Source organism: Paramormyrops kingsleyae, chromosome 11, assembly GCF_048594095.1.
Source record: "Paramormyrops kingsleyae isolate MSU_618 chromosome 11, PKINGS_0.4, whole genome shotgun sequence".
NCBI lineage: Eukaryota > Metazoa > Chordata > Actinopteri > Osteoglossiformes > Mormyridae > Paramormyrops > Paramormyrops kingsleyae.
In genome coordinates this window covers 13,532,421-13,553,256 of record NC_132807.1, presented here as the reverse complement: position 1 = coordinate 13,553,256, position 20,836 = coordinate 13,532,421, and the positions used below count along the sequence as shown (strand labels likewise).

At 45.6% G+C, this 20,836-nt stretch overlaps 1 protein-coding gene across 4 annotated transcripts in view; it reads right to left on the bottom strand.

Moving 5' to 3' along the window:
• LOC111840767 (DENN domain-containing protein 5A) overlaps positions 1 to 19,756 on the bottom strand; it is a 40,559-nt gene extending 20,803 nt beyond the window's left edge. For 2 of the 4 annotated variants that reach the window (XM_023805992.2, XM_023806000.2), the window contains exons 1-4: positions 19,534 to 19,756; positions 3,218 to 3,289; positions 2,268 to 2,377; positions 1,448 to 2,099 (exon numbers count right to left, since the gene is read on the bottom strand). In XM_023805992.2, coding sequence (XP_023661760.1) covers positions 1,448 to 2,099; positions 2,268 to 2,377; positions 3,218 to 3,289; positions 19,534 to 19,633 — 934 coding nt within the window. In that variant the 5' untranslated portion in view covers positions 19,634 to 19,756. The remainder of the gene's footprint in view (positions 1 to 1,447; positions 2,100 to 2,267; positions 2,378 to 3,217; positions 3,290 to 19,533) is intronic. The other 2 variants (XM_072718078.1, XM_023806007.2) reach the window with 1 other exon arrangement.
• Between the last annotated feature and the right edge of the window lie 1,080 nt (positions 19,757 to 20,836).

Below are 20,836 nucleotides of genomic sequence, written 5' to 3'. Positions count from 1 at the left end.
GATCTGTACACCTCAGGTACAGGCTTCCAGAAAAGAATTCACAGCTGTGAGTGGCGTGTTGCTTTTTCGCAGAGGACATGCCCAATCTTTATGCAATTTTTCGGCTTAATTCTTCCAGATACATTTCTGCAGCACAGTTTCAGCAAGGATGATGTCATTTCTAACCAATCGTATTTGTGACGCAACCGTCACCCCTCCCTTGCAAAGTGTTGCCTGGCAACACCACAGCATTGCACCTGAAAGGCTCCCCTGCACTCTGCGAACCCACAGCTCCATCTAGTCATGCATGCATGCTGTCTCTCTGCTTCCCACGTCCTTAAGTGGTTTTACGGGGTACAGTGGCAGGGCTTGCTGAAAACAGACCCTGTGGGTTTTTACACGAGAACAGATTTGTCACGCGGCTGGTTTGAGAGATGAGCAATGCTGAATAAGGCGAATATGCGCCAATGACATGCTGACAGTGATGTACTTTCAGATTTTCACATATTCTTTCAGAAACCACCAACTGTTTACTGCAGATTAATGGAAGAATAAATGGATTTCAGAGCTTTATAAATTTTAACTTTAAGTGCTTCCTGATTTTTTTATTCTTTCTTCTGGTAACTTCTTCATAAATCTGTAAAATGATAGCAAATTTTTGTTTTATTTTTGTTATACTTGCAGACATATTTTATTAGAGAGTCCAGACTGTCTGCCAACCAAAGCTTTAAATAATTAGAAAAATGAGAATATGCTTCACTTCCTGCTGGTCTGTTCTTTTGCTCCAAGCCAAACAGATACTGCAACCTGGCTATTACAGTAAACAAGCTATCTAATTAAGCTGTCTGTCACAAGTCAGCTGAAGAAAAGCCACCTCTGCCACTTCCAAAGGTTCCAGCTAAAATCACAGAGTCAAAAGTGATAACTTGTGATAAAACATAAAGCAGAAAATTCACAAACATGTCTCAGTAGCATATAGAGGTGGAGATTATTCAAGGCCATTAAAGGCAAGTTCACATCTACTTGGTATCAATCACAGCAATACATGTCATTCATTTATTTAATGAATTTTTTTCCCAAACCAGTACTCAGGGCACACTGGACAAATCCACGTTTTTGTTTTATCCCAGTTCCCAGAACACCTGACCCAAGCAATCAGGAGCTTTAAATACCTTACAGGTGTGCTGGGAACTGGATAAAACAAAAACGTGGATCCATCCAATGTGCCCTGAGAACTGGTTTGGGAAACACTGATTTAGTAGATGCTTTTATACAAAGTGATGTACAAGTGAGACAGCAGGGACAGTCAGTCCCTGGGGAAATGGGGATTAGGGGCCCTGCTTGTAGGCCCAATGGTCAAATCACTCTGCCTGCCTAAGGATTTGAACCTGCAACCTCCCGCAGTCATGGGTGCAGCATCATAACCCACTGAGCCGCACCTAACTCCACCAGGACTGGCGAGACTCACGCCGAGAGTAGAGCAGGATCTGAAGCTCCAGCAGGGCGCAGGTGAACAGCTGGAGCACGTTCTCCACGCCCAGCAGCTCGAAGACCTCGCTGATGGGGAAGTCGAAGAGCGGCAGCTCGCTGGTGCTGGGCCGCTGGCACACCACGGGCCCGTAGACGCCCGAGAACTTGAGGGAGCGGCCGGCGGGCGGCAGCGGCACCTCGTACAGCACGTTGTAGATGTAGCTCTCCAGCGGCAGCGGCGGCGGCTGGGCGGCGGTGACGGCCTGGTGCAGCTCCTGCAGCACCCTGCGGCTCGCCTGCGGGAAGGGCAGCGGGGCCACCAGGCAGATGCACTTGGACACGTAGAGCGTGTCGCGGCTGATGTCGTAGGAATTGAAGCGCTGCAGGCGTGAGAACGGGCTGGCGGCGTGGAGGGCGTCCTCGGGCAGGGCGGCGGCGCCGCTGTGCAGGACCTCGTACTGCTCGGCGTTGTGCATGTGGTACAGCGTCTGCATGGCGCTGCATATCTGCTTGCTGGTCACCTCTTCGTAGAAGGTGAGAGCGAAACCGTAGGTACGGGAGCCGTCCTCGCGGGTGATGATGAAGGAGTGGAAACGTGGCTCGCGGGCGTCGGCCTGAGTGCGGAATGACAGCCCCTTCGGCATGCAGAGCTGCATGGGGCGGGGGGGGGGGAGGTGGGGTTAACATGATCGACACCAACTTTAATGAGATGAACTTTACTGATCCCAGCAGAGGACTATAAATAAACCTGCATATTCCCAGTCGGCAAAACAGGAATGATCATTCTGGAGGCGTGACTGAGCTCTTGGAACTCGTACCATGCCCACGGCGTCCTGGTCAAAAGGGCTCCACTCCACATTCTCAGGGTAGTGCGCGAGCACCTTGGATTTGAACGTTCTCCGCAGGGGACTCTGCTCAAAATTCTCACCTGGGGAAGACGGGACACAGAGAGAGATACAGACAACAGAGGTAAGGGGCGGAGACTCCACAGCCAATACAGGGACAGAACACCGGCACATGGATGGCAGCGTCCAATCAGAAATCAGCTTGAGGCACAAGGCACTGCCCACGGGAGACGGGTGAGTCAGCAAAAGTGTGAGAGAATGATTTATATTGCTTAAGGAGGTGCCACCTTCGTACTGCACAGCAGGTTTGAAGCTTGATCAGAAAATCGGTTTAATAGAAGGTTGAATTAATACTTAAAGTATCGGAAAAAGGCCCCAAATAAACTGAGAAGGAAGCTTAAAAAAACAGTAAACCAGGATCAAAATGTTCACTTGCTAAATGCATATGATGTTGTATGCAATGGTGGCAGCCTGTTTAGCAATACACTGGGGGACACACCCAGCAAAGAAACCAAAGAGAAAAGCAGAGAAAAGGAATCGCTCTGATCAAAGAGGTTAACACACAAGCAGTAAAACCATGTGCACACAGAGACATTTTCGATATAGTGTTTATAGTGGGGGGGGCGGGGGGGGTGCAGAAGACATAGACCAAGGCATCCCAGTGAGAGCAGACCGGATATGCAAGGCAACGTTCAGTAATCACACAGACGGGCGTATTTTCAATGGCTGCTGAAGTGGGGGGGGGGAGGGGGGGATAATCTACGTGCTCCGGGTTCCAATCAGCAAACAGCTCAGCTTAGAGATGCTGTGAAAGAAGGAGGTCATGTGAGAGGTTAAGGGGCACAAGCAGAGCTGAGAAGGTAGCGTCAGAAGAGCCGTCGAGCGGTGGCGTTGGGGGGGGGGGGGGGAGGGAACGGGGTTACCTTCATTTGCACTCGCTGACATTCGTCTGGCCCCATCTCTGAAACTAGTGGCCTGAATATACTGGCATAAAGCTATACAACAGATAAAAGAACAGTTAATCACATCACATGACCGTCACAGCAGGCAAACATTAACAATGACATTAAGGCGACGTGCTCTGGGCTTTGCTGTGTGCGTAAGCCAGAGGACGCCTGCTACGGGCTTGCTGACGTAATATGTGCAAGCAGCACTTCCTGTCTAAGGCTGAAAGGACACATACAAGCGACATAAGATTCTGATTATTCCGATTCTATTGACTGAAGTGAAAAACAGGAAATACGAAACTGATAAAGGAGGGACTGTACATGAGAAAAAGCTTTTAGGGTCAAAGCGAAAGCTCTCATGACAACCATCAAAACTACAAGTAACGTTAAAGGGTGCAAAAAAATAAGGCAATCAATGACATGTCGCTAAAATTACTGCTGCAGCAGATCGGTCCAGTAGCCTGTACTGGATTTCAATCAATGCAGGAGCCTGCATGATAACAGAAAACAGATTACATAGCGAGGTAGGGATACAGGAAGGCTGACTTTGCATTTCGTCAGCTGAGGCAGGAAGGGATTCATGAGCACTATGCTGAGGACATTTTGGTAAATCTGCTTTGGGTTTCGCATCCACAGACACCATCTGAACTGCACTTTCTGCAAGCGACATTATATTTAAAAAATCACAAGAGCACAAAGAGAGAAACGGCATGTTTCACAAAGGTCATGCCACAGGTTTATGGTAGCGTCCGGACACTGTGAAAAAGAAAAGTCACCCTTGTAAATTATGCTCACGACTGCGACGGGCAGAGGAGCACGACCATAATGGCGAAGGGGGCAGCGAGTGGCGCAGCGGGGGGGCTTTTGGGCTATAGGAGCAGAGGATCTTCTTGCCTTCTCAGCAGGGCCGTTTGCTTTCAGGCTGGCATCTAGGCGAAAGCTGCTGATTCACACCCCGTGTAACCCCCCTCCCGCCTCCGCTAAAGCCGGCCCCCTCAGTCTGTGTCTGTGACTGACAGAAATGCACTAAGGCGAAGGACCGATGATGTCAGACACAGCCTGGGCGAGCCAACCAATCCGGGCTCTGTGAGTCATAACACGGCACCAGGGCAGGGCCGCTCTGACTCGCTCACCTGAGACTGACGCGTGACTCGCTTTGAAGACCCCCCCCCCCCACTGGCCAGCTGCACAGACGCGGTGCCGTTAATGTACCACGCCCCGATTGACACGCCTGTGCCCACTCAGTCCAGCGCCAAGCGGCGCACTGAGGAGACCGAACTCTGACAGCACAGAATCTATCGACGAAATGCCAGGGCAGCGTTTCACTGGGCGGGAGGCAGCCAGCAGCGGTGAGCCCCATCTCTGCGCAAGCGAGACGTGCTCACGCGCATTTCTTTCTGCGGTGCGGAGTCGCATCGTGAAAAGCAGCCGAGAGCAAAGCCTTCGAGGAAGGAACAGCAGAGGCTGATATCACGGAGTAAGAAGGGGAGCCGTGATGTGTGTCACGGGCAGCGCCGCTGCACAGCCTGATGGGAGACAGGAGGAATTAGAGAGGGAGAGAGAGAGAGAGAGAGAGAGAGAGACGGCTCAGTCAGCACCAAGTGGTCTGAGAGTGTATAAGTGCTCAGACGCCTGATGAGTGACGCTGGAGCAGCAGGTCTGGGGGAAATCTCAGCCTAAGATTCCAGCACTTCTTAAAGAGTCAGGATAGGTGTGGAAGTGGAAAGGAGAAGGAGCGAAAGCTTATTGACTGAACATCTGCAAAGGCTGTTAAGTGAGCCGCTGACAGGGCTGTCCTCTGTCGCCACGGTGACACGCGTGCCAGTGTGGGGGAGGCGTCATTTGCATCTGCACATGTCAGGCCAGATCTGACAGGAGAACAGCGGAGAGGCTTTGATGCGTATCTACTGAAGCGACGCCCATGTTTACACAGAAAGGTGCATCTGCACGTGGTGAGAGTTCTGCACACTCTGCCTGTGCCTAGCAGCACCTACCAAAGGCAGCCTGTGGATTCTCACTATGCATTTCACATTGGGACACCTGTGCTGCATAACTGGGGGGGGGGGCGGTGGGACATCACAGCGTATGGTGTGTGAAGACCACATTCTTAGTTGACATCACCCACCCAGAGCCGAACAGCTGCGATCGGTCTAGACAACCAGGTGTTTCTGGACAGGTCCAGGTCCACACAGCGTCTGGTAACATAGACACTCCTGCACTAATGACCTTGGTCACTCGTCCGCTTCATACCACAGCTCTCCTCTGATATTCAGAATCACGTGGTCGATGCCTTTATTCACAATGTCTATGTTCACGTTACTCAAATGCGATTTGCTTAGTATAACAATTCCTTTTGTTATTGAGTATATGGAGGTGGTTTTATGGGGGCCTGACCTGCACTGACAGCCGCCTCTTACTGCTGCTATACAAATGATAATCAAATGCCAGCGAAACTGTAACATGAGCCATTTGACCTAATCTTATTTATTATAATAATAATAATACATTTTATTTATAGGCACCTTTCTAGACACTCAAGGACACTGTACAGTGAATGCAAAAGAACAATATAAATAATAAAACCATAATAATACAAAAAAAATACAAGAATATAAAACAACAAAGCAACTGAATTCACAGAGAGAAAGTCAGCTTGAACAGATGGGTTTTAAGTTTCGATTTGAAAAGTGGAAGTGAGTCGATGTTTCTGAGCTCAGATGGTAATGAGTTCCAGAGCTGAGGAGCTGAGCGACTGAAAGCTCTGCTCCCCATGGTGGCAAGACGGGCAATAGAGGTCAGACAGATATGGAGGGGCAAGGTTTTGGATGGCCTTAAATGTTAACAGCAAGATCTTAAAGTCAATACGGAACCTAACTGGCAGCTAGTGAAGCTGCTGCAAAACGGGAGCGATGTGGTGGATGAGGGGGTTCGAGTGATGATACGGGCAGCTGAATTTATCGCGCGATACTGTAGTCAAATGCCTCTTGATTATTTTTTTTAGGACGGCTGGCGAAGCACAATGGACCACTGATCCTACACTAAAAAAAGTACAGAAATGCACCCCATACTGCACCTTTAAGGAGCCCATGGACGGACACTCCTCCAGGCATCTCACTACAGCAGCTCAGAGTGACGAAGCGCACTCAGGACAGTCAAAAATATTATAAAAACTATTTTGGAATAAAGACTGACACCGGGCCAGGTTCCAGCAGTCACAGCACGGAACTGAAGTATCACATAAAAAATATATACAATACTCATCTAGTGAGGCAATGAGATTAATGACAGCAGTGAGAGTAACCAGCTGAAATACTGTATTGCCAAGGAAGAGTGGAAATCCTTGGAGAAAGCAAGTGGGAAGTCTGATCTTCAGTCTGAAGAGAGGAAGGCAGACACGCTTATGTTTGCTTTCAGATGGAGCCTGGAGTGAACTGAGTACAGCCTGAGCGCAGCCTGAACGTCCTGCATGGTTAGAATTACTCCACAACAACGGGAAATGCACTTACAAAAATAAAACAATAAGAATCTGTTACAGGCAATTGTATCGCGTAATTCATTCAGACAAATGCACTACTAGTGAAAGGCTTTTTGATCGCTTTTAGCATAAATACCTTATCAGTATTATTTAAGAAAGATTTGAGGTGACATGCATCAAAAGGTCATAGTTACACAGTCAATTTGATAGTTCCACAGTCATCTGCGGACATAAAGCCGGTATTTAATGGAAAGTTTGTAAGTTGGCATCACTGACAAACTTGGTGCTTTGGTGAGTCTGAGATGTTGCCCGTTTGCATCACATAATTGTAATTCCTGATAATATTTGACCTTAATTGCCATTCTGTACCTTTTGTACATGGAGCTGTAATAAAACATGAGAAACTCCAGGTGTTCATAACCCTTAGGCTGGCAGTGTTTGTCAATGAGAGAACAGGCAGGGAATTCCCTAATGCCCAAGGTTTGGCGATTCTAACAAAGATGGATGGGGTTAAATCTGGCACCATTCCTTCTAGAAACACAGCATCCCAGTGAGACACAGGTAGAGGATCCAGGCCATATTTAACAATTTGCATCGGTTTATTTGACATTACCACCCTAGTAATCCTAGTCTCTCCCTGCTGCCTAATTAGTTAATTTAATTTGCCATCTGGTGTATCCATATGACAATGTGTTTTCCTCACCAGAACATAATTTTCAACATTTGTATTTACAAAACAAGTCCCAACCCATCAAAAAAAAAACCATACAGCTCGAATAATGAAACTCAACAATTGTTAAAAAATGCAAGCCGTGTGTCCTTATGTTAGCTCAATTCAGCTGCAGTGTATGGTTGAAAGAAGCCTTCACTTCAGTGCTGTGGGAGATAATCGCCTTGACAGCACCGACACATCGGCAAACAAGGGATCTGCTTCTGTTTCTCTCAAGGTGACATCGGTGCTGGCTTCATACCTCCAAGCTGAATGATCTTAGGAGAAAGGCATCGTGCTCATTCGAGACGGTACACTGCTTGATAGGAAAGAATTGGATTAAAGCCACAAGGTTCTGTAGTCTTAAATTGGAAAGTGTGATTTGGATGGTTGAGGAGAGATATCCCTGCATAACTATGAGCTCAGTACAATACAGTTAGCACACCGACAAGCCTGGGTCTGATAAACAGGATGTACGAGCATGAATTACCATAAATGGCTTTCAGAGACACTGCATCAAACCAGCACTTTACTCTGAACTCAGGACTCTTAGGATCTGCTGAGGATTCCAATTAGAGATAATTCTCTTTGCAAGAACAACAGAACACCGCAAATAAGTATCAACCACTACACTATATAATAAAAAAGTTAATCTTTTTTGATAATATCCTTCTCACAATGAGACATTTGCCGAGGAAAAGTCTCAAACCTTCTTGAGATATCACCAAAATACAGATTCTGTTAAGAAGAATGGAGGCGGGAGATAATTCAAACAATTGTGTGGACAGCTCATCTTTCACAGGCGATCCCCGTGCAGCGATTGGACAGGGATGCACTAGCAGCGCCTGCTTTGTAATCTAGCAGATTTACACTCTGCGAAGACCACATATCTTTACCATAGGAGGGCTGTCTGAAAAGAAGCCTAGCTCCAGCTGGGGGGAGGGGGATGGGGGCAGGAGGCTTTGTGGGGAAGCAGAGCAGTACTGCGTCTGGGTGGCCTGCTGCCTCCTAAGTGTCAGTCTGTGTTGGAACAATCTTCTGCCTGAAACAACAGGGAGTCTAAGCAAGTATTTCACCACGGTGGATCCCACAAACACTAGTCTTCCAGCGTATTGATAACGCCGAATATGACAAACCCTCTGGTTCGTTTTAAGGAGGACTGAATTTCTCATTGAACTTCTGCAGCCCCTGCACCAGTTTATCTGTTCAGGAGGGGTTGCAGCAGACAAAATAGGCTTTCAAAAAAAAAAACAGAGCCTTTACAGCCAGTTCCTAAGAGCCTAGGGAATGCTCCTTCAACTTGACCAACTGACACATTTACAAGTGGCAAACAACTGAGAAAGGAAGGTCAGCCAGTCCCTGGTGCAACCGGGGTTAAGGGCCTCGCTCAAGGGCCCAACGATGACATCACTCTGCCGACCAGGGGATTTAGCAACTTCCTTGCTAAAGAAATACAGCTCCATCTCCTCAACGGCTGATGCCGATCCACACAGGGTGCTTTCCTATTAAACCAACCGTCAGCGCGGAGTGGCTCCATTGGACAGTTTGTCATACCCGACTCACCGCGGCTCTCTGGTTCTGCAGTCGGAACCGGCCTCCGCCATTCTGTTGGTCTCATTCCCTCCCCAAAGCTGCAGTAGGACGGAGGGGCCCACAACCACTGCTGTCACACCTGTGTTCCAGAGCAGCAGATCAAGGCAGGGGAGCGAATAGCGGCTGCTATGGGAGTCGACCAGTAACCTACATCCCCACGTGCTCCATCAGACTAACTCTCATGTGGCACAGTTTCTCAGGAAGTGCTGAATCACAACGGGTCACTCAGTAAGAAAAATACATATTTCCAATTAAAGGGAACTAGACTGGCCACTGCACATGGATGTCGGACTGCACTGGGAGAGGAACACTGAACAAATGCCCTTGGAGATGGTGCCAAGACAAAAGCGTCTCGCATACGGCGCTTCACGCCTAACCGGCAGCGACAGAGAAAGTCTCAGAGAAATTGAGATCAGACGCTCGAGGGGAGGAAGTGGCAGTCAAGAACCACAGGCGCTGTGCACCCAGAGAGCTCTCTGAAGCAGGCGGGAGCTGCCTATGGTCGCAGAACACTGGTCAAGAACATCCAAGGAACCGGGCAACGAATCAGAACCTGGCATGAGCAGAAAAGTGGCCGGTTATCAATGCGCATAGGTCAGAGTAATGAGCGACCCAGACTGAGGACATTCAGCTGATACAGAGCCCAGCTAGACGCTAGAGGGACATGCAGCCAGTCGCACTACACTGTCAGACTAAGTAAGAAATCCTCATGCAACGTCTCCGAAAGGGGGCCAGAGGCCGAGCAAAACAATGACCTCGCTGCTTAAAACACAGGGCTCGCTCCAGTGAGATTATGCATGCAAAGTCATGCCCTCGGCCCCCACCATGACACCATAATATGTGCTTCGGGGGGGGGGGGGCACACCACATTCATCGCCTCTTGTTGTCTCTGCAGCAGTGGGTTACAGGGAGAACGACGGCGTACCGGTCGGCTTCAGGACGATGTATGTGGAATGTAACCAGGGCTGACATGCAGAAGGAGCCTGGGAGGATTTCCTTAAAGGACAAGAGAGGCTGCTTTCCCACACGGCCAGATCTCTCTTTCTGTGCTTAAACAGCTTAGCCTAGTGCCTCCAGCCACGAGCCAATGGCAGGCTAAGCAAACGCTGCATCTTCAACAGGATACACTAAAAATCACTTATTAAAAGCTGCTGGAAGCTATGCTTTCTCTGGAGAACTAAGCAGAACCCACTGGTTACCAGCTGCAGCAGAATAGGGAACCTGCATTTTACATGCGCTGGACGCAGTAAAAAGACAGATTTACAATCAGGATTAACACAAACTATTTAGTCCACAAGATGAAATATAAAATTTTCCTTGTAGGTTCTGCATATTCCTACAGCAAACAGTTTCGCAGTGTTGTGCTCTGAGGCATCTAAACAACCTTTTACTTTAACCATACCTAGGAATATTATCACATTTTGCTGTAAAACATGCAGAGCAGCCTGTACACAATAACAAGGTGCTGCAGGCATCTTTTCTTTCCTTTACGGTAGAGCTGGGCGATATGGCCTAAAAATAAAATCTCAGATTTTTTTCATAATAAATCCGATTTCAATCATGACAAATAAATGGTTCAAAACAAGTTTTAACTTTATTTTGGTTTTTTTTAGAGTTAAAGTGCAATCTGAAAAGCCAAAAAAGATGCTTGTAAGTACAACGGCGTGGTCTGCCATCTCAAACACTTTTCAGAAACTTGTAAAAACTTTTAGCATGTTAATGAATCCCGGCTTTTCCACAGTATGTATGGGCACCATGTCTTTTGCAATATACATCGCGACAGCGTTTGTTATCGCCTTCCACCGTGCGCCATTCTTATATGGCACACAGTTCGAAAACGTGTCAGGGACGGTTGCTTGCTTAACTTTGGATGTTGTGCTGGTGCTGCGGCTATTTTCATTTCGCTGGGAGCTGCACTTCTCCCACTCCGCTGCGTGCCTCTGCTTTAGGTGCTGGAATAAATTTGTCGTGCTGCTTCCTTTGGTTGCAACAGTTTTTAAACAGACTTTGCAATGAGGACTTGTTTGGTGTGTGTCCGACGGCGCGAAAACCGAACCATTGTCATGATGTATGTGAATCTGCTACAGTGTTTGGGTGCGCCACGTTAATTCAGTTCCGCTTTTGGCGCTCGCGTGTAAAATAAGTAATAAAATCGATTTTCATAAAAACACATCGTCCTGAACTATAAATTCGAATTAATCGATAAAATCTATTTATCGCCCACCTCTACTTTACGGTAAGTTTTGTACTCAGACCCTGGGGTTCATTCACGTAACCCGTCAGTGTGTGAACATGACCACAAGGCACTGGGGAACACATGCATCTCAGTGATAAGCGTGTCACATGGGGGGGGGGGGCTAAAATATAGGTGGTGCCATAAGAATAAATGCAAAAATAAAGGTTGCAACATGAACTGAGGTGCTGCATTTGCATGTCTGCGTACCGAAGCGCCACTGTGGTGCAGAGGTCACGCAGCAGCCCATGACGGGCAATCCGGCAAGACGGCCACTGCACAGGCTAATGAAGCCCATCACTGCAGGAGAGCCACTGCACAGGCTAACGAAGCCCTTCACTGCAGGAGAGCCACTGCACAGGCTAACGAGGCCCTTCACTGCAGGCGAGCCCCTGCACAGGCAAGAACAGAAAAACACTTCCTCTGCCAATCACGATGCTCCTTTATCCTATTCGGTACATTTAATGCACTAATATTTTTGACTTCAGTATATTCTCATGTATCAAACATTTCATTTGTATAAAAACTGGTGTATGTCCTCAGGGATATCCTACGTAGTGACAGTGCATGTCACATCTACTTTGTGTTAATGCACCAAGTCATCACAATACATTTAAATCATGCAGATGAATGCAGTTGCACAACTGTTGACAAAACGCCAGGTGTTCAGGTTTAACTGCAAAGCCAGAGCACTTTCCTTTGGGGATTCATTGAATGAACTGAAACTTCCTCCCTCAGCTACAAACATTAGAATTTTTCCCGCATAATACAAAACACCCGTCCTCCAACCAATTAGCCAGTACTGGGTCATGTGGAGCCTGAAGCCAATCTGAGGCAGCATAAGGCACAAGGTAGGAGACACCATGGATTGCATGCTACTTTAATAAACACACTACACACACTATGGCAGTGTTTCTCAACCCAGGCCTCAGGGCACCCCAGGCAGTACATGTTTTTGCTCCCTCCCAGCTCCCTGCCAGACAGTTCAAATTTTTGCTACCTTGCAGCTAGGAGCTGGGGATTAAGCAGGTATGTGGACAGTCAGGGGAGTCCCCAAAGACCAGGCAGAGAAACGCTGTACTATGGGCAATTTAGAGATGCCATTTCACCTAACTTCACATCTTGGGACTCTGGCAGGAAGGGAGAGTAATCATGGGGATTAGAGGTGTAACGTGATATTACAAAAGTGAAAAGCGTTCCGGTGAAGGCGCTGCAAATCAGCTGCTGTAAGCATGTCGGCATCTGACGAAATTACCACAGCAGATGCCCCAGACACTTTTAAAATTTTTGTGTGGTAGCATTTTTGGTACCCGGCGGAAAATATAAACGGCAAAAGGGTGACAGACTAAACATGAACCATCTGTAAGCATTGTAGGAAAATAATGCCGTACACAGCGGCTAACGCTACTACTATGCAAAGCCATTTTCAGCACCGTCAGAGCTCTTTACTTAAATCCACTGCACCGGTTAAGAAAACATTCAAAATAAGTTTTATGTTTGTTATTTATATTGTTTTATTTATATTCTATTTTATGTTCAATTGAGAAGTCAAATAGGAGAGAAGCCTGTCATTTGAGTTTGTGGTGAAATATTTTATGGTGCTAGATATTTGTTCTGTTCTTTACTGCATATGATGATGGTGATTATTTAACACATTTCACCATACATCTGCATTATTTAGCATTTTTTGTCTTTCAAATTAATCAAACCTTACTGCTTTCCAGTAATATATTTCCCCTTTGAGGTTTTCCTTAAAATATTGTTAAAATATCGTCTCGTCTCGTTCTCGTGGGCTGAGTATGTCGTCACACCCCTACTGGGGATCCGAAGTGGCATGTGATGAACATGCAAACACACACACAAAAAACAGGGCTGGGATTCAAACCCCCGAGCATGGAGGTACGGGGTCACAGGCCCAGCCACTAAGCTACCGTGCCATATATGAAGCATCTACAGGTACATTAGAAGCACATTACACTGCTGTTTCGGTCAGATGATGTCTTCCCATCCTCGCATTCCTCAAAGGGAAAGTGAATATCATAGTTCACTTGGCCTGATATATTCTAGTTTGTTCTAGTCAGGTCTGAACATGATTGCGATCCTCTCATGAACGGATTGCACAATGAGCATCATGCCAAGACAGACTGAAGCTGATACAGTCGGCTACATCTGGAGCCTTTTCGTTACGATCCTTCAGGTCAATAGATCAGAAAACACAGCTGCAACCATGAAAAAAAAAAACTAATATTTGGATGCAAAGAATACTTTTGCTCAATACGCAACATCCCCAGCTGAAGATGTTGTAATCTCTTTGGTAATATAAAGCGGATGCAATACAGTGACATATTAGGAAAAGCTGTGTGGTGCACCTTTCTGGCTGATGGTGAGAAGTGATAAGTTTCAATGAGAAAACTCAAAGCAGAGGTTTACAAGTAAGGTTTTCTTCCAGTTAGTCTCACCAAGGTGAAACGTCATTACTCTGCATCCGCACAGAGACTCAGCACATGAAATCGTAAAACCCCTGACTGCTAACTCAACCACAGTCTCACATTATGTCGAGTTTCACCACAACTGTAAAAAAGCTGCAAAAACCGGGGTTTCCTAAAGTTAAAAACAAAGCCGCCCTGCCTTTTATCGTCAGAGCAAGTCAACACAGACCCTCTTAAGATAAGAGTATATTTATGACTGTACTACAGTAACTCTTCGAGGGCTTACAGAGATGCCTCTTGCAAAATTTCTGTCAAGCTGGTGATCAGTGCAGCTTCTTGGGATCAGGGTGAAGCTATGGGAATCTGAAGGAAGGAAGATGTAACTCTCACTGGCGGCAGAGAGAACATTTCCTCAGCCGGCGGCAGCGGAAGGTTCCGGGGGCATCCAAGTTCTCTGGGCAGTACATGAACTGTGCATCTGTCAAAGATTTTCTTTTCTACATGCTGTTAACAAACAGCAAATTGATCAGACTGCTTGGTGAGCGGGCTGTTTGGCTGCCTTGCCTATGACAGTGGATTGAAAGGAGAAGACAAGATTAACAGCCATGACAAGACCAACACCAGCAGCTGCCACCAGACTGGTTTGAAGCAGCCAAACACTGGAAGCTAGATTTGGATACAGGCAAAGATGAACTACTTTGCTTAATTAACAATCATGTCAACCCATTTCTGCTACAGTCTGGCTCTTCTGCCAGATCACGACCGACCAAGATGTCTTACAGGACTTTCAAAATGAGTACATATTTGTTGATCTGACGGAAATCACCATCTGCATAAGCTATTTTTCCCAATGCTGAACCCACATCCACGGCGTACGTTTTAAAGATGTAAAGATACTCGAAAGCTATTCGTTTTAAATGCGGCTCTGCAGCATTGTCTGCAAGCAAACTCCATGGGCTTGTTTTCCAGAAGCAAGGAGAAATGTTCCACAGTCCTATAAGCCTTCTGAGCAGAAACGGGCTTAAAACACCACAAACACTAAATAACATTCCGCTTGCAATTTCAGCCCTCCCAGAAAAGAAATCTTAAGTCCTCGCAGCGCAGCCACTCCTTAAGCTATGTGTGGAATGCTGCCGCTGCTCTTCTCCCCTCTCTCCCATTTTGGAGGATGACACAGCTGGAAGCTCTGGCTCCCATTCCATCATCAGAGTCAGTCAGTGGATGGAGGGTAAAATCCAGGGGGCAGAGTGTGTATTTCGGGCCTGGGATAGTTTATCTATGAGCTCAATTTTTGCTTTGTAATGACATCAAAAGTATTCCTGTCCACGGCCCTTACTATACAATAAGTCAGTATTTCCAAACCCGGTCCTCGGGGACTCACAGATGGTGCAGATCCCTACCAGACAGTCCACATTTTCGCTCTCCCCCAGCTCCCGGTAGCAAAAATGTGTGGGGTACCCTAGGACCGGGTTAGGAGACACTGCAATAAGTAATGCCTTCTGCATAATTTATGGTTTTTTAACCCAACTACACAATACAACCCGGCACTGGATAAACAAGTGACCCTGTATTGGATAAGCAACAGGAAGTTGAAGGAATGGATAGACAACAGGAAGTACCATTTGCTTCCCACACGGCAACACAAACAAACATGTTGTGCAACTCACACAACACCCATTAGCTTAGCAGGCATAGCGCTAACCCCCAGCCTACATTCATTAATAATGGTGGATTCAAAACCTACGATACAACAAAGATCTCAGGCATCCTAGACTGAATGCCAACTCTGAAACAGGACAAACTGCAGAAGGACCCAAGGAGCATTTATCATTCCAGGCTGGGCAAAGGACTCTGCTTCTCAGTGGAGATCAAGATGTCTACAAACCAGCAGAGGGGAAAAAAAAAATGTCCAAACCATTAACAGTGGATCCGAACTTAACACGTCTCAAGGGATCACTGCCACTGGCAGGAGCTGTGATACGTCACAGCCACACAAGCACACTGAACACACTGAACACACTGAACACCACAAAACTGTTAGCAGAGCAATGTATTCTGATTTAAGACTGATTTAATCATTGCTCTTTTTGAGAAATTCCATCTAAAGTCATATTCAAAATCTAAAACCCTTTGCTTTATAGATAATTTGCTATATGCACATTGCATTTCCACACCCAATGATCACAGATAGCTTGAATGAAGACTTCCTCCCATTCATCATCAGGTCAATGGTACGTATTCATCATCTATGCTGGGAAATCAGAGGTCATTCATTGAATTGCGTGCCCTGGTAGACTATGGTCAGATTGGCCTCATCACGATCGTGAAAAGGTGCCTGGAACACGTCCAGGTCCCTCCAGCAGGGACCGACTTTCTAAAGAAACAAACAGCCCTCTGCTACCAAAGAACTCTGCATTTCTGGTCACAGTCTCACTGAAAACGTCACAGCACTTACTCAAGTGGCCCCAACGTTAAGTAATAACTCTAAATGCTTACTTGCAATATTCCGGCCCTTGGCATTTTACTTCCAAGTTAGGTTGTAAGTAATTTTGTTATTTTAAAGAGGGAATCAGTCTGCCCACTCACCAGTTACCCACATTTAAATACAGTAGGCTCCTATATGTAAACCTTTAGCCATTCAACACATAACTTCAAGTAAAAGCTAAACCATTCAGATAAGGAGTGGACTTACCATAAGGCAAGAGCAGGCAGCCATCTGGGACGCCCAAAAACTGGGGGCCCCATGAAGACAGAATTTCCAGAAGTCACATTTATGGATATAAGATAATATGATCATTTCAACTATACCAACGTGTATTATTTGCATTTTAGTTTTCAGTACAGAAAAGTTGCCCCCCCCCCCCATCCCAGCTATAATGGACTATTCCTTCTTTGAGACATCATGCTACCCAGATTTCTCTTTGCATTGGAGTCTAGGGCAGAATTGCCAGGTCCGCGGTCTTCCTGCCCAGTTGGGCTATTTTGAAAATATAGCAGGTAAATATTAGGAGGTGGTGGGTTGTGGTTTTTTGGGCTGCTTTCATAATGCTCCACAGCAGCCGACTGTAAGGGGAAAGGAAATGAACTGTGAATGCAAGAGGCTCCTAATGCTGAGTAATACTCAATCGCTAGACACCGAAAGTCAGAGACAGACGCACACAGAAAGCAGGGTTGCCATTCGGCCCATCAAGCTCGTTTGGGGAGAACTCAACTAATAGCTCAGAGTTAAAATCTTATCTAGCTCTGATTTAAAGGGACCCATGGTTTTAGCTTGCACTACAGTAACAGGAAGACTATTCCATACTCTAACTACACAATGTGTAAAGAAGTACTTTCTCAAATCCAGTTTAAAATGTTCTCCTGCTAATTTCCATCTATGGCCACGAGTTCTAGTATTTAAACTAATATTGAAGTAGCCATTTGGCTGAACAGCATCCAGACCCATTAGAATCTTATATACCTGGATCATGTCCCCCCTTAGTCTCCTTTGCTCAAGGCTAAACAGATTCAGCTCAGCTAACCTCTCCTCATAAGACATTCCTCTAAGACCAGGAATCATTCTTGTAGCCCTACGTTGCACCCTTTCCAAGGCAATGTCCTCCTTAAGGTATGCCGACCAAACCTGCACACAATATTCTAGGTATTCGATTGTATAATCGTAGCATCACCTCCCTTGACTTAAACTCCACACACCTAGCTCCCAACCCCACATCCTATTGGCCTTTTTAATTGCTTCCCCACACTGGCGAGAGTGGGACATAGGATCAAGATCCTGCTGTGCTGCTAGTTCAGTATCTGCTACACCACCCACTTCAGTGTCATCGACAAATTTAACCAGCTTAATTTAACTGTTGTCAATATTGTTAACATGAATTAGGAATAACAGAGGCCCTAAAACTGAACCCTGTGGTGTAAATGCAGACCCACTGTGACATTGTAAAGCAATCTTACGCAAGCATTCTAATGGAAAATCTATATAATTCCATTATAAATCAAAAATCAGAAGTGTTGGGCAACTTTGCAAACCCTACAGACTATTTACAGGGTAATAAAACTGTTACATACATGTAAATGCATGTACAGACTTGTCTCAAATTAAAAATCTCACTCCAGCCAGCTGACCAAAGTTGGCAACCCAGGGAAGTAGGACCTTGGGCTGGATATTTTTGCTGGACCTGGCAACAGTCTGGTTGTCTTCACTGCCAAGCAAATCGACGTAACAAACAGAAGACGAAAGCAGCATAAGAATAACATGACATCTCCCTTGTCTTTGATACTATTCCGCCATAATGCTAGACAAATTATTAAACAAACATAAGCAAAAATTCAAGACAAACCTTAGCCTTGGGGTGACGTAAGGCATGGGCTAGGTCAGGGGTTCCCACTGGTGGGGGAGTCGCGAGAATAAGAGTCTTTAGTATTTGCCAAAAATAATAAGATTTCCAGAGTATGTTTATCAAAATTTAAAAAAATGAGAAAAGTCTATGATAACCGCAATCGCAACCAGCCAATTCTGATACATGTACTGTACCATAGGAAGCCCTCCCCAAATCTACTAGGGGGGGCTCTGTGGGATTGCCACTCGATCTGATACTGTTATTTTGGGGGCCGTAGGCTGAAAAGTTTGAGAACCCATGTCCTAGTCTACAGCCTAGGATCATGGCAAAGGAAAGAGCGGTGGAACTTTAATTTGAGCGATCAATCCGTTGGTGTGGTTCCCCCTCCCTCAGAAAGGAGAATTTCACAGACAGAATTTCCACCCTCACACTAATCAGTAAGTTTTATCACTGACACCAAGTCCATTGACTATCAGATTATTGATATTCCATCATTTTTAATTCCCTCTCATTTCTTTTTCGGTTTCAAAAAAATTGTCTCAAGTGGCCCACTTAGGGGGCCTCGTACCCATGTTAGCCAAGGGCCCCCAGAGAAGTAAATCAGCCCCTGACTTACACTAAGGTAGAGATACTGGTGAACTGACTACATAAAACTACGATTTTCTTTAAACTACTCTTTATGTACCATGCATATATTTAGAAGCCATGACTGCTTTGGCCAAAGAAAGATCAATAAAGTTCATATATGGATCAGTACAAAACAAACTCAGAAAATTGACAACAGTATTTCATCCTCAAACCAAGATTTCATTTGACTGGTTTTTAAAAATTGCATTACTGTCGTTCGCTTCCCGGTTAACAGCATGGAAAACGAAAACTTTACCGACACTGACAAAAATTCAGACGAACAGGCCAAAAAAAACGCCGCATCCAAGCGCAGTTTGCACGCTGCAGATCAGCCGCCTAGTAAATACCTGGGGTCAATGGGACCGACGATTCTCTAAAGCGGTATCATCTGAGTACAGTCTGGCAGCCCTGCCCTGTTTGTTTTCCCTTGGGTTTCATCTTGACTGCGAGGAAATCTTGAACTCGTACCACATATACCGATTATGAATCCTAAATCCCTGATGATTCGTTCAGCGACGATCAGTATTAACACTTTAGAACTTGCATTCAGTAAGAAAATACTAATAACAGCATCAGTACTCAAATTAAGGCTGTAATAATAATAATAATAATAATAATAATAATAATAATAATAATAAAAAATAATAATAACAATCTTGCAGCACGATCACAGAACACACTCATAGATTAAATGACTTCTTTAATAATCTGCAAATGTACAATAATTATAATTAGACCATGTAAAACGTAAGCATATCTATACAACAAGGGGTAACCTATAGCATTACAATACTTTTGTACAAAAATCTTATTAACTGTAGAAGTAGTCGACAATTCAAGCAGAGGATTAGAATATAGGTGAATAGTATATAGGTGGAGGGGCACTTACCGGACAGTTCGTCTGGTTCCAGCCCAGTTTCGGTGTCGAGTCCGCAGATCACAAAGTAATCTGCGAATCGGCAGGAGCTGGAGCTGAAGCCGGTGGTCATCCTGCGATTGGGCCGGTGCTTTCCACGCTTCACACCAATACATATCTGGTGCTCTGGATCTTACTTGGCGCTGCCATTACGGATGCGCCCGTTAGCCCCAGCGCCAGAGCAGAAAGAAGCCGAGAAGAGCGGCCGAAGTGCATTATGGGCCGCCCCCCACCCCATACAGCTGTTTTCATCTGTCGGATATCCCCCAGGTCCAACGAAGACTGGTCTGAGAGGTGAGTCCGCGCATGCGGTCTGGTGCAGAAAAAAAATCCCGTTGCGTTATGCGGTTAACTCTTCAAACACAAAGAGCCGGCAAAAAACCCAAGCGCATATTAATTACAAGAAGACCCGATTCTCTTTTCCGGCAATGAAACTACACATGAATGTTTTCCCAGAGACGCAGACTTGCGGTTAACTAACAATTTTTTTTTCTAACTGTGAATGCATACTTAAAACTAGTACGAACATGCAGTGGAAAATTACGAAGTAGGCCTATATTTTATTAAACGATTCTAGATTTCAGGGTCTGGAAACAATCTATAAATACCAATTTAATAATTGTTTATTTGTAACCGGTACATCCAACATAACACAATCGGGATAATGCGAAATGTCATCGCAAAATCGATTTATGTACCCGCAGTACCCTACGTCACATGAATCACTGGAGAAACAAAAGATCGCCATCTAGTGGCTAAGTATAAGCCCCGCAGTTCTAACAAATTGATCTGTTCATTGTATCCCTTGCCTTCGGGAATACATGTGGTTTTATCCCCGGTCTGCTGCTACGGCCGCTGCAGGTGCATTGGTATGTGAACCCAATAACTCAGAAACTGTTTGACGTTTTTTTTTCTTCAAACTTTGCGCAGGCATTGCATGGGTGATGAATTGGAACTGCTTAAATTTTGAGACAGGTCGCTCCAAAACTGAAGCAGTGTCGCATAGTGATATCAAAAGAGGGCAGTTTTGACAGTTGTTCACATTAAGATTTTTTTACATCAGATTTTTCAAGAGGTAGGCCTATTTTATGGGCGCCAAACTGGAACTGATAAATTTCGAGATAGATAGCCCCAAAGCTGAAACAACACTGCTTTTTGGAAGCAAAGGGAAGGATGACATTGCGAATGTGATAAGTGAAAAAGTATTTAATGGAACATATGACTGTATCACAGCAACAGTAAATGGATGAAGATCTACACTTGGTTTCATATTCAG